Source organism: Peromyscus maniculatus, chromosome 6, assembly GCF_049852395.1.
Source record: "Peromyscus maniculatus bairdii isolate BWxNUB_F1_BW_parent chromosome 6, HU_Pman_BW_mat_3.1, whole genome shotgun sequence".
In the NCBI taxonomy this organism is placed as follows: Eukaryota; Metazoa; Chordata; class Mammalia; order Rodentia; family Cricetidae; genus Peromyscus; species Peromyscus maniculatus.
Window position 1 is genome coordinate 56,342,771 of NC_134857.1, and position 16,887 is coordinate 56,359,657.

General features: G+C 36.4%; 1 protein-coding gene across 2 annotated transcripts in view; it reads right to left on the reverse strand.

Moving 5' to 3' along the window:
• Nucleotides 1-2,530: 2,530 nt before the first annotated feature.
• Pdcd10 (programmed cell death 10) overlaps nt 2,531-16,887 on the reverse strand; it is a 41,578-nt gene continuing 27,221 nt past the window's right edge. For both annotated transcript variants that reach the window (XM_006972660.4, XM_006972661.4), the window contains exons 4-8: nt 14,739-14,856; nt 13,214-13,340; nt 6,814-6,892; nt 6,464-6,546; nt 2,531-3,874 (exon numbers count right to left, since the gene is read on the reverse strand). In XM_006972660.4, the coding sequence (XP_006972722.1) occupies nt 3,793-3,874; nt 6,464-6,546; nt 6,814-6,892; nt 13,214-13,340; nt 14,739-14,856 (489 nt within the window). In that variant the 3' untranslated portion in view covers nt 2,531-3,792. The remainder of the gene's footprint in view (nt 3,875-6,463; nt 6,547-6,813; nt 6,893-13,213; nt 13,341-14,738; nt 14,857-16,887) is intronic.

Sequence of the window (16,887 nt, forward strand, 5' to 3'; positions counted from 1 at the left end):
GATTAATGGTGGGGTTAAGCCAATCAATGATACTGAATTTTACTCAAAATACAGTTATATAATTTATCTGAGGTGTTTTACACAGCTCATCAAACTGAAAATCTCTAAATTTAATAATCACTTTTATTCTTCTTTTGCTATATATAGCCTAAGCTGGACCCAACATGTGGTCCAGGCTGAACTTGAACTCAAGATCTTTTTACCTCAGCCTCCCAAATACTGAGATCACAGGCATGTTTCACCATACCAAGCCTCAGATTTTGTTCATTAAAAACACTGATGATCACATTGTAGCTAATATCAATACATCATTAGGAACCTCTTCAAATAACTGTACTTGAGCTTACCCTGCAAGTTAACTATGAGCACAGCAGGGAGCAATGTGACAGAGCTAGCTGATTTCCTACAGTTCTGCCTATGGTACAAGGAGAAGGTGCAGAGAAAGTGCACTGTGCTCAGTGTGTCCTCCGAGGAAAAACAACTTGGAAAGTTTCTAAGGCTCAGTTGCTAATATATAGTTCTCAGGAACTTTGGATTTCACAACTCTGCATAATTATTTCTGAAACTGAAAAGAATGTTGGCAGTGGGATGGCTGAGATGGTAAAGACTTTTGCCACCAAGTCTGATCGGCTGTCCAATCTTCAGGACTCGTGAAGGAAGGAGATAACTGACTCTTGCATCTTTTTCTATTACCTGCACATGTCTGCTGCATGTTCACAGGGAACAAATCTTCCTGTTTGGCGAGATAAATAAAGTAATTTGAAGCCTCTCTGAGGTAGAGTTCCATGATGAACAAGTGAAGTGATTAGAACCATGGTTTTAAGGGCACAGAAATAAAGAAAGAGGATGACAAGAAAGAATTCAATTTGGAGTTGTGAATTCATTTCTGAGATCAGTGTAAGGGCACATGTAGATATACATTTGTATGCAGGCAGGCATACATTTCCTAGCTTGTCTGTTAAAAGGCCTAGATGCAATGACAACACCCAGGATCCAGTTCTAAACTTTTAGTAACTTCCCTCTGGGTCTATGGAGAAATTGCTGGTCTTAAATCTTGGGATGTGTTTTATGCAAAGTTAATTAGTGTGTGTGTGTGGGGGGGGGGGGTGAGTGACACACATCCATATACAAACAGAAAAGAGAACTCACAGGGCACAGGAGTCAGCTGGAGTTATCTGTCAAACTGAAAATAATTTGAGTACCAAAGTATGGGATATAAACCACTAGGAAAACAACGAAAACTTATGAACCTGTGACAGCATTCAAATTTTAGTGTAAACATAGCTGGATGAATGAATAGATGAGATGGGGAAAAGACTTCTGCAGGGCTGACTGGTGCATGTGGAAAAAGATGCTAGGGTTGGAAAGTCACCATTAGATCGGAGCAAGAAACATTAATATGTTCATCCCTCAAGCAAGATGTTAACGTGTACTTAAAAGCCTCCCAGATATTGCTTATTAAGTGAGAAATTATACTATACATTGGAGAAACACAAGCGCACTATAAGCAGGTCAGGAAAACTAGAACCATCCGTGGAGATGGGTATGCACTCCAAATCCCATTCCCGTGACAACCACTAGTGCGACATTCTGACCAAGGATGTACAACTTGGATCTAGTAAGAAAACCTGGATTGAGGAACAAATTGTAACAAACAGAAGCTGTAAGACATGCAAAGCATCCAGAGGTATACAGGGGACGCAAGGCAGGGCAAGCAAACAGGACGGCAAAAAGTATATAGCTTTTCCTTTATGCTACAATTATTCTTGCAAGTTCCTTGTGAGTTTGAAGTTGTTTCCAATGAAAAATTAAAAAATATTAAAAAAGACAGACATTGGCTCCCCAATCTAATATTGCCCCACCTAACACCTATCATTTCCTGTGGTATGTTGTTTAAGTTTGGGGGGGAGGGCCACTGGATGTTAGAAAAAAAGCCACATTGTTATAATTTATGAAACAGTAAACCACACAGGGGTTTGGTGAAGCAGGTTCTTACTTATTCCTGGCAATGAAACAAAGATCAGTGAGAAGAACATATAGAACATACAAACCCAAGCTCAGCTCCCAGCTGACAGCTATGTTATAACCTCGCTGTTTCTTCAACTATGAGGAAGTTGATTAAATTGTAGAACCCTTAGGAGATCAAAGTAAATAAACGCATTTTCAATAGTACTTGACACAGAACGCAGCAAGACAGCGAGTTCCTTCCATGCCTCTCCTCAGAAGCCACCTGACACTGGCTCTTTTCACGATCCAACTTAGGTGCTTTGGAAGGACTTCTGGAAGTAACTGCCACTCAAAATTGTCCCTTTTTATGGACACACGTTTCACTACAACAGAAGCCACATGTAGTAGATGAAGCCTTATAAAGAGAGAAGACTTATAGAAACAAGGCTGGCAACTTCTATGAAGGAATGAAAACACAAGGGAGATGATAGTTTGGGTTAGAAAACCCCTGTGCAAATAACACACTTGACTTTCTTCTTATTTTCCCACAATAAATGATAGTTTTTGATGAAAATACTAGAGATTATCACTTATGTTTGTTTTAATAGTTCTGCACTTTTGAAGAATGACAAGTCAAATTAGGAACATGTTCATAGGTTATAAGAGTTCAATCAATTATCTATGTTTTCGGCTTTGCTTCTTTTCACATACTGACTTATATTTATCAGGGTCATTTTATGTTATCAATGACAGTAATCTTTAAAAATTCATTTTCTAAAAATAGAACAAAAATAACTAAATTGTATTATAGCCAAAATATACTGTCAACAGATTTAGTTTAATATTTAATTTCTTTATAAAAGATGAACAAAACCTGATTTCCCTTTATTATAATTGAATATTCAAATCACTCAAAATGAATATTAGATACATAGTTTACTTATAACTTCTCTAGTGTGAAACAAATTTACATATTTAAAGAGTGTATATTATATTAACACTGATGAAATCTCAATACAACTATTGGAATAGTTTTTATTAATTGTGACTACTTTGGGGACAATGTGCAAAGCTTATTAGAGCCTAGCATACCAGAAGTAATTTCTTGGGAGTCAAAATCTACAATGTCACACAGTTCAGAAAGCATCATTACAGTATAAAGACATTGTAGACTGTTCTCTCTTCTCAGAAGTCTAAAGATTAGAAACAGTGAAAAAATATCCAGTCTTTTATATGTAACAACTAACAGAACTATTTTAACTGACTACATTTTGCCCAAAGTGATTAAGGACAAAAAATAGGAATTCTTGTTGCTTTATTATTTGATAAACTGCTAGTAAGCTCCCATTAGAAGATTTAACATTAGACCAAGTTGTCTTGGTCTTCTGATCATATATACACACACATATATATATGCATCCTTCTTTTTCAAGTAAAGAAATGTTTAACAGATGTAAACTATTTATTGAATATTTGCCACCAAATATTGTTAAATACATTATCTTGCAGCATATCGCTTTCAAGTTAAAATGTCAGAAACAAACACCAATATTTACAGTTCTTGTAAGGAATGTTATATAATGACACATTAAGGCGTAAATTCTTTTGGCTTATAATTCTTAAAAGAATGATAATAGCAAAAGTGATGCAAAATCTTCAGTGTGAGATTATGATTAAGCTACATTTTACAAAAATATGGTGTAAGATGGCAATAATCCCATTCAACATCCTGGATTAGATCCCTTCAGGAGGGACTGATAATTTATACAGTCAAACTTTAAAATTTACAGATAAATGCAGTTTAATACTGCCACTGAGAAGTACATCTCTTAACATATACAACTTTCAGGCCACAGTTTTGAAGGTCTGAAGTATCAAGTTGGTTTGATGAATTAGCCGGTTGGCACTTATGAACACATTTATTGCCCTGTTAAAAAGAAAAACAACAAGCATTAATTTTATTCCCAAAATTCACTCTTGTAAAATAAAATATTTATAGTTAATGTCTTATATCAACGGTAGCAATGAAATAAAGTGGGAAGAGGCAAGTTAGTACTGCGAATTCTAAACTTTCATTCCAGTTTGGGATTTAATGTTTTAGTATTTCAAACTGTAGTGTCTAGGAATTACTGCCCCCTGGTGGTTCTGATTGGCAATAGGTGTTGAAGGGTTGCTACTCCAACATCCATTTATTTACAAGCCTAACAAATTACTAGTCAAAAAGGATTCATTCAGATTGGTCTTCAGCTATGATTTCATATATAAAATAAAATACAAATTTTAAAAATTCTATTAACAGAATAAAATCTGATATACTCAAAAGGATTTAGATGAGGTCTCCAGTTAACATGATCTGCTGAAGCATGATACTAAGCCTCAAGATCTATAATGGCATAATAACATCTGGCATCGATGGGCATGAAAACCAGAAAAGTTAACCAATTCTAATCTCACCCTCCCTAATTTATCTACAAAAAAGGGGGGGATCGATTCAATATGAGATCGGACAAACACGGAAGGGCAAACACGAAAGCATGCTTTTGAAAGCTGCTTTCCTAGGGTGTTCTCCTGCAGACTACAGGGCAGAGCTGAGCCATTCGTCTCACTATTGTGAGGCCAGTCCCATTTTGTAGTCAGTCCCTCTGCACCAGGGCAACTGAAGTTTGGATCTTCATCACCCAGGCAGGGTTATGAATGACCCAGTTGAATCAATGAGAATTTGTATCCCTAGTGAAAGATGTTGTAAAAGAGTGTGTTCCACTAACAATTTCCATTTGGAGTAAAGAAGTACAAAATTCAAGGCACATATTTAAACAAGATAAAATTGAATTTAAAGCTGCTGAAGAGCGAAGAAACACAGCAAGCTTGAATAATCCATACATAAATAATTTTAGATTACTGAAATGTAAATCCCACCTTTCCATGTTCATTATACATGATTTATTAATTAAAATTAGAAATAATTATATGATTATGAAAATTATACCATTGATTATTTGCGTTTGTTTCATTTATTAAACTAAGCCACAAAAGATCATTTTCCCTAGACAACCAGAATTTGCATATGCAACATAAAACCATAATGTAACTATCTTTAATTTGTTATATAAATGAAAGTAATTTAATTTGTCTGAACATTAAAATTAACCCTAAAATTTTTATTTCATAGCAGTTTTATTTGAAAATATTATTATAATAAGTATCATAAGGGTGTAATTTTATAAAGGATCTTAAAACTTCAAGGATATTTGCAGTGCCTGTTTAAAATATTTTTCTAATTTTATACATTATTAAAAAGGTTTTCAGCAAGGTGTGGTGGCGCACACCTTTAATTCCAGCAGGCAGGGAGATCTCTGTGAGTTCAAGGCCAGGCTGGTGTATAGAGCCAAGGTTGTTGCACAGAGGAACTCTTATTTCCAAAATACAAAATAAAACCAAAAAACCAAAAAAAAAAACCCCAAACATAAGTCTTTTACAATACAATTTCTAGCATTTTACCTGAAGTACAGTCAACAACATATAATGAAACCATACTACAGAGGTCATGACCCACACCATCTATTTAAATACTGAGCTTATACACAAAAAAGTCTGTAGATCTGCATAGTGCTGTACACATCTTATGTAAACTTAAAACTAATGTCCCGCTTACAACTCTCATATAGTTCTCTTAAATAGTTATTTGCTTTTGTCTTCTTTTCATTCAGTGTCCTGTCTCTTTAGTATACCTCTTATTCAGCAGAACAAGGTGGTAAGCCACTTTACCTTCCCTTTAGGATAATGGATCCCTAGCCTGGCAACACTCCAAAGCCACTTGGACAGGTTTACAAAACATCTAGACCATGCTCCTATGCAGGATAAGATCAGGATTTTCTCAAAGTGGAATTGTGGTAATGAGATTTTTAAAACTGACAAAGATGGTTTTAACATGTAGACAGGATTGAGAATTATTATATTAATCTCTGTACAGTACTTTCTTAAGGGACTGGCAGCTTTAACAACATCTAAAATATCTGAGAAATTATTGGACCCCAATTCCAGACCCTCATGAGATGCTACTAAAGTTTAAGAACAACTATTTTAGGGGTTGGTACAAATCCTTAAGTATGGCCTTATAGCTCTAAATGGCAAAAACAAAACAAAGAAAAAAAATCAAAAGATCAAAGGAAAGATATCAGGAGACAGGTGAAGATTGGTCTCAAAACTTCTCAGTCTAGGTCTGAGTGGTGGTTAGAACAGCAGCTACTCACTCTCCAGTCATCTGCCTTTGTTAAACCAGATGACTTCAGAATTAACAGTGTAAGACAAGAGCTTAACTTACATGGCTTGTCCTCTTTCCTCCCTTTTCCTCTCCCTCTCCCTCAAGTGGGTGCACAAATTAACTCGGCTTGTCAGGCCAGGCTGCAAGAGCCCTGACCCATGGAGTCCTCTTACTGGTACAACTTACATGGTTTTAATGTCCTACAAAAACACATACATTGAATTTTAGTAGAAAAGTGTAAATGACAGTACTTACTTGCCATCTTTAAAATATGTCTTCAGAGTGTCACTGAAACTTTTGGAGTACTTTACAAATTCTTTCTTTTGGTGTTCAAGTGCCTATATTTATGAAAAGAAAAATAAACTAAGTCAAAAGAATAGCACAAAAGACTAAATTAAAGACCAAGGAGTATAATGAGTATGAGGTGAACTTTATACTAGGTAAGCCTTTTTAAAGAGGGTTTACTAACATAACCACAGAAGGTTTACATCTGAAGATAAACTCAATGAGACAATTTCCAACAAGCAAACCCTTTAGTGTACAGGTCGGAAAACACCTGCATATATGTTCCTATCTAGGGTGGCAACAACAAGCAACTAACTTACCCTGCGGTTCTGGTATTGATATTTCTTGAAGACATTATTCACTGTATCAAGTAGTTCTTTTATTGCACTAGCTATATCCCTGTTGAGAAAGGACAAAGAATCTTTAAAATCAGCTATAGTAAAAGCATGTATGTATGTGTGCGTGTGTAATTATGGATCACATTATACCACCCCCACTTCCCTCACTGACATAGGCCAAGCTGGCCTCAGAGACAGTCCTGCCTCTGCCTCCTGAGTGCTGGGATGAAAGGTGTGTGCCAAACGCATGGCTGGCTCTTCTTCTTCTTCTTTTTTTTTTTTTTTTTGTAGATAGGATCTCAAGTAATCAGGGCTAGCTTTGAACTTCCCATGTAACCAAGAATTCTCAACTTTCATGAGCCTCCCTGACCCACCTCCAGGGTGTAACCATTCCTAGTTTATGGAGTGCTGGGGATAGAATCCTCTTCGTGAACGCTAGGCAAGCACTCTACCTACCGAGACTGCCAGACCCTCAATATATTTAAGGTATTGATATTAGGCTGGAACATAAAACATTACATATTTGAGTAGAATTATTCTGAAACTTGTTACCAGTACTGCTGCTAGTTTAATAGTAGCAGCCTAATCTATAAGGGCCTCTGTATTTTCAAACAGCTTCAATTTTCTGTTCTGCTGTGATAGGCAGAGCCTATCACATTTAATAACATGGTGTCGCACAACCTTGCTATGTTTTTGAGAAAAGCTATAGCTGCAACCAATCAAAGATATTAAATCTCTACATATGTAAGGTTCAATAAATTCATACTGGAGCTAACTAAAATAGAATATAATTAAGAAGATAATAGTAATCACATAGATATGCAAATACAGCATCACTTTTTCACGTATTTTAATATTCTACCAAAAAAGTAACTATCACACTGTTGTCATGTCTAATGAGAAAGATGTGAATATAGTGGAAATGGCTGTACAGGGTAGGGCAAATGAGCAGCTCAGAAACAGACAGAAAAGGAACACAAGGAGGAAGAGAGAAAGGGCTTTGGTACAGTGTACCCTAGATCTGCTTTTAAGAACTGGGAATTTGAAAGGTGGGCCTGATGAAAGGCTGCATCCCAGTCTCTAGTACTAGAGTCTTTCCTCAGCACCCCAAATTAAAGAGCTATCACTAACAACACACTGTCAGCACAAGGCTATGGAATCAGCTGGGTGACCAGAGAGCCTGCTTTTAGCTGCACTACAGGAAGTAGGAAGGAAAGAGTCTGCACCATTCCTGTCTTTCAACTTCAACAAGCCCAGTTCAGAGAGGTGCCTCTCAGAGAAGGGAGAGATCCACAAGATGCAACAGTCCCAGCAAAGCCACAGTGAGACCTAGGGCTGAGCAAAGCCCCAGGAGCTTGTGGACTTCACAGCTACAACAGCCTCAGGCCACAAAGCTGATGGCCTCAAGCATTCTTACACCAGCTCTGCCCTACAAAACAAGCAGGGAGGAAAACCAAATACACAGGGCAGGAAAGTTAGCACAGCTTTGTCTCACTGCCCAGGTCCAAACCTATCATGAGACAAGTACTTAGAGACAGTGAAGGCCCTGCATGAGAGAAAGAACACAAACAGCCCAGGACCAGCTCTGGCAACAGGCAGAGCTCTGTGCATATGCATGTCATGTTTAGGCTGCCTGAGGAGTATTGTCCTCCTCCTGAGACTATATAGATCTCTGGGGCTAAGGCTCAGGTACAACTCAGTTTGGTATCAAGTGGCTGCCTCCTTAACCCATCTCTGAAACACAAGTAGTAAAGCTAGTTGGTCAGTGCTCATAGTTGACTCTAGGGCTGTCCCAGCATCAAACTAGTTTGGCTTGCAACACTGATAACTACCACAAAGGGTTTAGTATACCTGAGACTGGGCAGACTCATGCATAACAAAACGTGCCATCAGGCCAGGTGGGCAATGGTCTTTTTCTACCAAGAATACTTCAACCCAAAGTATAGTGTGGTGACAGACTACAGTTGTTAAGACAGATGGTACACTGGGCAGTTTCCCAGGCTGCCCTGTCAGCAGATTCCAGAACAGCTCTAAGTTTCATGGAAACACAGACCCTAGTCTACCAGACTGCTAACCTAGGAGCATCACTGGTGCTTAGAACTTTCTTTGGTTGTACGTTTACCAAACAAGAGCCTTTGCAAGGATGGGCCCTGGTTCTAACCCTCCAATGTGCTGTTCTTCATTGGCCATGGGGTTGGAATATGACAGATTGGTGGCGTGGTAGCCACAGCTTGAAGACAGGATTCTAGGAATGCTCCACTCACAGTGATTCTATCTGAAGCAAGGACAACCACGTAATGTCAAACCTCAAGCCAGGGAGTGTAGACAAGGCCTTCAGACTATCTGGAGCACAGGGGAAGACTTGGACATAGAGAATTTTCATTCTCTAATTTCTGAATAACAAAACTTAATATACCAACTGAGAAAAATGCTACCAAATTCTCTTTAATTTATTAAAAAACAAACAAACAAGAAATTCTAAGAAGCAATGTTACCTAAACACCAGATAAGAACACAAAGCACTGTAGCAAAATAATCAAAGATTAAGAAATGGACAAGAAACCTAAATAGGTATTTCTCAAAACACCAATGTCCAACAGGTAGATGAAAAGACATTCAACACTACTAAGTAACAAAGAAACACAATGAAAAGCATAAGGCACCCTAGGATAAGTGGCACTAATAAAAACACAAAGATAACAAGTGCTGGCAAGGCCGTAGAGAAAAGGAGTCACAAATACTGAATGTAAACCAAACAAGGAATTGCGGTAAAATAATTCTCATATAATTATGAAGAATTTGCAGCGGATGGATTCTGTTATAACTAACAGACATCATGACACAGAGAGAAAGAAATGCGAAACTGCAGTTATTTAGCAAGAAAATTTTGGTTAACATATTAATTGTAATGTAATGGTAGGCAATGGACATCAGATGAAATAAATGAACACAGAACTTAGCAAAAAAAAAAAAAAGAAAGAAAGAAGAATAAACCAATGAATGCATGGCTTTTCTTTTTAGTGCATAAATCAGGATTCGCCACTAGTCAACATTAATTAAAATATGTCAGATTTTTAATACATATTAAATTATATAATATTTAATATAAATTAAATATATATTAGTTCTACAACGATCTACATAAGTTCAAATGTAGACAAACAAAAGCATTCATTAATAAAAAAAAAAAAATCACAATGTTCTCGGACTAGATCATTTTTTCTCTCTAATCAACCAGGTCGAGAAAAGGAGAAACCCTTTCCTCCGTCCATGAGCTATAATGTGGAGTATACTCTGGGTTTTCTTTCAGCTCTCATAAGCATTACCTTCATTTCTAAGAGTCAAAAACTAAATAAGAAGCTAAGCAACTTTTAACACAGCTACGTCTTACAATGGAGAGTCAAAACCAAGTCGGCAAATATAACTAAAAATGCTTACATACTTACTAGTCATCAGAAATATTTTCACTATATAAATACAACCTACAGCATCATTTATATCCAAATAATATTTCATGCAGTTAAGTCATATAGGCTTAATATTGCTAAGATGTGAGAAAGAAGGGTAATTACTTTAAGTATGAAAAGGTAAGGTATGTTAAAGAAAAAACAGAACTGTAGCCATTTACACTATTCATATATGATTTTGACTTCTCATTTCAGAAATAATGTGGATATCTAAAAACTTTACCAAAGCAAATAAATCCTCAAATGTATAAGAAAAACATTTGCACTGCCATTACTCTTTTTTTTTTTTTTTTTTTTGGTTTTCCGAGACAGAGTTCCTCTGCATAGCTTTGCGCCTTTCTAAGATCTCGCTCTGTGGACCAGGCTGGCCTCGAACTCACAGAGATCCGCCTGCCTCTGCCTCCCAAGTGCTGGGATTAAAGGCATGTGCCACCACCGCCCGGCACCATTACTCATTTTAATTGTGCTTAGTACATTCAAAAAGTGGAAGTGAAATATTGAAACATCCAAGCCTTTTTAAAAAACTACAGGCACACTCTCAAGTGTTTGAGCTAAAACTGGGTTGTTCATAATATAGCTTACAACCTATTTCCTTGAAGCCACAGTAGGTTTAGGAAAGATGCTCACTGACTCTCTAGGGCAGTGGTTCTCTCTACAATACAGTTCCTCATGTTGTGGTGAGGAACATGTATAACCCCCAAGCATATAATTATTTTGTTGCTCCTTCATAACCGTAATTTTGATACTATTATGAATAATACAAATATCTGATATAAAGGACATCTGATATGTGACCCCCGACAGGTTGAGAAACACTGCCCTGGGAGAAAAGAAACTATCCAAGTAATGGTTAAGGTCTCTGGTTCTACCTTTCTGTCTTGGTTTTCATTATATAGTCTTCTCTCAAATCTACTGGCATTCAATGGATAATATCTCTTATTACATTTTATTCAAATAGAAGAAACTTGTCTGCACAAAGTTAGATCAATGTTATTAGTCTAGGAATGGAGAACAGTAAAGAGGAATCTAACATCAGGCTACTAGGGTTCAAGCTGCTTTACAACCTTAGGAATTTAACTTATTTTTTTTGTCTCATTCTCCTCATCTCTTAGAGGAATAATAATAATAATAACAGTTATTATTATTATTATTATTATTATTATTATTATTATTATTATTATTGAACAGGGTTTCTCTGTGTAGCTTTGGAGCTTTTCCTGTAACTCACTCTGTAGCCTAGGCTGGCCTCGAACTCACAGCGATCCGCATGCCTCTGCCTCCCAAGTGCTGGGATTAAAGGCGTGCGCTGCCACCACCCAGCTACAGGAATAATTATTAACACAGGCAAGTGCTTGAAATAGTGTTTAGAACATACAAGATTGCTGCTACTAAGACCTTGCTAATTCTAAAAACCCATGTTTCAATGGTCTGAAGCAAAATATGCTAAAAGTATGATTGTATCAGTCTACATAAAGGCATAATGTAACTTTATCAACAAACATAATTATCAAAAGCAACTGAAACCACATGAAGTCATTAGAAACTTAATAAAGAGATCATAAAAACAACTGGGCTTGAGATCAGTAACAATAGTCATTAATGTGCATATGCATTTTACTAAAGTACAGTAAGTTAAAAATACAGCTCCCTACACAGGTGGCTATATTGTAATGACCTTTTTCCATACCCCTGGTTCTCCAGCTGCTGTTGGGGAGAGTCATTCAGGATTGTTTGAACATCTATCATCACAAACCACTTTTTATACTGGGACATACTCCTATGCTTCTTTATCACTAAAAACATGTGCTCCAAACATTTGACATAGCCTTTTGTAACATAAGTTATACAGAGTATTACTGAAAGACAAAGCTAGCATTTATCCCAAGTGAACTTTCTAACTGTGTAACTATGTTTTCAAGGTAGCATACAATGTAGCCTATGCTACAGAGACAGGTGCTAATAAAACTAGGCTTCCCAGAAGTTTCTACTTATGGTTTCCCCAAAACACTGCACTGATTAGATATTAAAGGTGGTATGTTGGTTAGTTTTTTGTCAACTTGACACAAGCTAGGGTCATCTGACAAGAGTGAACCTCAACTAAGAAAAAGTCTCCATAAGACTGGCCTGTGGGTGAGCCTGTGGGTATTTTCTTCGTTGATGATTGATATGTGTGAGCCCAGGCCACTGTGGAGAGTACCACTCTTGGAGAGGTAGTCATGAGGTATATAACAAAGCTAAGCAAGCCAGTAAATAGCATTCCTCCATGGCCTCTGCTTTAGCTCCTGCCTTCAGGTTCCTGCCTTGGTTTTCCTCAATGGACTGTGACCCTGTAAGCAAAACACCCTTTCCTCCTCAAGCTGCATTTTTGGTCATGGTCTTTATCATAGCAAAAGAAACCTAAGTAACAAGTGGGCCACAAGCCTGAGATCTAGTTCTCTAGAATTCCTCCTTTTGCTGTTTGCCTACCCATCAGGCTCTTAGACCCTATTATTTAACCTACAATCCAAAAGAAGAGATTTAGAGGTTCAGTTTGGTCAATATCAGAAAATGCTAGTCACATCTACATATTCACTTACTCAATTGACTTATGCCATTTCTGAAATGAAAACTATGTTGGTCTTTACTGCTACCAATGTAGTGTCTGCATATGTTTTCATTTGAAATCCACAGGTTCCCATTATTTATATACTTTAAATTATCATGTTTTGTTCACTGTTTCAAAAATCCATTCATTATTGCCATTTAAACATTCTAAAAAAACCAGGATATTCTGAAGTCATTATATTCAAAGATAATGGCATCCAAAAACTTCAGATTTTATTCCAAAATAGTATTTTAGTTAAATTTCAAATCAAAATACAAAGAGACTTAAGGACTCTTGTTTTTAAACAAGTCAAAGCAAAAACCTCACTCACTTGATTGTCTGTAGAAACCTCACTCTGTCATTGATCTCGTCTGGGATCTTACTGAGAATCTGTTTAAGTGCCCGTGCCTTTTCATTTAGATCCTGGAATTCTGGCTCTGGTCGTTCAATCATGTACTCTGATAAAACAAAAACACAATAAAAAAATGTCATGTAACTTTCTGAAAAATTCAAGTCTAAGAGTTGATCAAAGGAGGATGTAGTGGGAGGAGGGCCATTTTGTTAGAAAAGACAAAGGAAGTTCAACTTGATCCAGTTTTAAAAAAAATACCAAATAACCAAAAACCTAGGATTTCTCTGAAGTAAAACTGCCTAAGACCAAACATTTTTAATTTGAGCTATTTGGAAAAACCTAATAAAATCTTAAAAACCATATCCATCCACTAATATAAAGGAGAGGAGGCTTTATCAAGCTCATGAGTCCTCTGTTATTCTACTATATCATGAAACCTTAAATAATGAAATTCATGAAGAATGCAAAGGTCATTTATATATCAATGAGAGGGAAAGGTTGAGTTCAGTAACTTAAAACTCCACGATAGTGTTTAATAGATTACAATCTATTACATGAAACTTCCTTTAGTATTAAATATATGATGATTCATTATATTATAACTCCTACACTATGGAATGTACTATGGTTCATTATATTAAACCCCTATAGTATGGAATATACTATGATTCATCATATTGAAACCGTTATAGTGTTGAATATACTATGGTTCATTATATTAAAACCCCTATAATGTAGAATATACTGTGGCTTGTTATATTAAAGCCACAAAGTTGTTTGTATTTTCAGTATATTCCTGGAACTTCATTTGAACCCAACCTAAGGGCTGGGATCAGCAAACAGATTTTTGGAAAAGAAGTTCAATCAGACTTGGCAGATGAACAGGCCAACTACCATGCTCACTGTCTAGCAGGAAGCTCACCAACTTACACTTTCAATGTCGGCTGGCCAAACTGGTAGCAAATACTCAGTCTCAGGAAAGGAAAGACATGCAATCAGCTCAACAGAAGATATGTCCTCTATTAATAAATGTAGGGCACTACTATATTTTTCTAAATATTGGAAAATGCTATTAATTTTAAATGAAGCTATTTCTAATTGTTTTTATTAAAAAGCAAAATAGCAAAAATGTTAAAAAATGTTGTCCTCTCAAATCTGTGGTTGGAAAAAGAAATGCTACTAGTAGTAGCTTCAACTAAGACAAATGGCTCATCTGTTTCAAATACATATTTCTCAGAACGTTTAATGAAATGAAACTTAAGTGCTATAATGACGGGGGAAAGAGAAAGCACGCAGCATCAACACATATCTCCCCTAACTAAATCTGACAAACACAGACAGTTAAAGGGCCTGCTTGTCTACTTACACAGACCATGTCCACTACTATCACAAGAAGCATGAAGAGATCAGGGGAGGGAAAATGACTATCTGGTTGAATGGTAATGAGCTCAAAGAAGTGCTTCTCAAGAATAGAGAAACTAAACACAACTCTCCTTTCTGGTACCTTCTACATCGTCAGCTGCCATACGAAGAAGGGACTCTGTGAAGTTAACTTCTACACTTTTTTTCTCTAATATTTTCATAATGATGTCTTGTGTGAGGCCTGGATTTTCCTTTTCAGCCTGTAAGAAAAAATTGTTTTCATGTAATCAGCATTTTAAAGCTAAACTTTAATAGTTCAGAAATTACTCATAACCAGAAAGCACTGGTGAAGCAGGTGCCACCAAGGGCACCATATTCAGCTTTGTTCAGCTCACGCATCACAAGCTCTTCGGTATATGTCAAGTCACAGAGGTACTCAGGATTCCTTGCTTCTCCACTATGTCCTCTTTCAATCAATTTAACAGTGACAGAAATACACACACACTCTCTCTCTGTCTCTCTCTCTCTCCATAGTAGTCTTTTCATGAATTTAAGTACATTGAAAATTTTCAGCATATGTAACATTTCCTCTTAAGGATGAGCAATAATAACTCTTACCAAATGTACTTTGAAGATATGCTGTATTAGAATTACATGCCAGGAAAAAGAAAAACTAGTTTTTGCAGTTTTTAATAAAATTTATTAAATTTTATTTAATAAAATAATTTAGTAGTTTTTGCAGTTTTTAATAAAATTTATTTCTTACCCTATTTTTCCATACAATAATTTCCATTTCCTATTTTATTTTCATAGCAAGAAATTTTGTTCAATGGCTTTTAAAATATCACTCTTTGAAAACTGATTTTTATTTATTACTATTCATGCATGTGTGTATGTGTAACGGGATGTCTGTTGACCACAGTGCAAGGGCACATGTGGACAGGTCAGAGGACAGCTCTGGGGAGTCAGTTGTCTTCTTCCACCTTTGCCGGGGTTCAAGGGATTGAATGTCACTCATCAGGCTTGCTTGACATTAGCATTTTATTTATGCATGGAATCATCTTTGCAGCCCTCCACAATACCCCTGAAAGTTATATACAGATCATGAGAAATAAATGCGCATTTCTTCTTTGTGACCTGTACTTCTTAGGGTACCAAGATTGAGCCAAACCAAGAAATTGAATGTTAAGGCAAATTTCACATTTCCATTTTCTCAATTTAGCTTATTCTGTTACTAAAAAAGTTCCTAAGCACATTGAAAGTTTGTCTCCTTTAGGATGCCTGCCGATTAAATCCATATGATGATGGTTTTTCTCTTTTGTCCCAATTTACACATAGAAACAGTTTCCACTCTTGATCCAATGGCACTCACTCTACTTCTTAGTTGACAAGTACAATTAGCTCTCTGCTTTTGCTGTTTTATTCTGTTGTCACTGCAGTGAATTTTCTTCTGCATCACCACTTTCTTAAAACACTCTTGTTCTTATAAGGTCTCAGACAGGAAAACCTCAGAGATTGTGAACTAAAGTAGGAAAAGACAAAATATACACATGTACCTCAATGTTGGGATCCCTGTACCTGATGTCAAATGCTATGCTTATCACTTAGATAAATGATTAATGAAACATCTAAATTCTGTTTCTGTTTTGTCAAGGTGAACTTTAAAAGAAAAATTGCCAAATAGTTAAATGCACTGTTAAGAGTATTAGTTTGCTGAACTGCCAAAAAACTGTACTTGATGCTTATTTGGTAACAGTTGTTTACCCTCCTTGTCCAAGTAGCATTAAGTCCACCTACATCATAATGAATTATCTTGGGGGCATGAGAGCATTTGCTGTGTGCTTGCAGGAAATATTAGCAAAAAACAAAACAAAACAAAAACATCTTGCTAAAAAGTTAGTGCTGAAAGAATTAAATGCTCTAAGTCTGCACACAAAGTTTTAAATACTAGTTTGATCTGAAACAGCAAACTATCAGAACTGGAGAATGCAAAAGTCTCACAGAGGCCCTGAACTTTCTCAGTTCATAAAGCTCTTAGCACCAAATGCTGTTTATCAAGTACTTTAGGTTGTACAAATAACTTGGGTAAGTGGTATGTTCTAACAATTTGGCAACCCCGAAACTTACATTCTATGCATACAACAAAAGAGACAGCATTTTATCTCATTGCTAATAAAAGCTATGTATTAATGGGGATGCTTGCATTTCCTGAGCACTGTAGTTTCTTAAATACTGGGCTTAGATTGGAACTACCATTCTCCTTTCTTCTTGCACACTGACTTTCTTGTGGT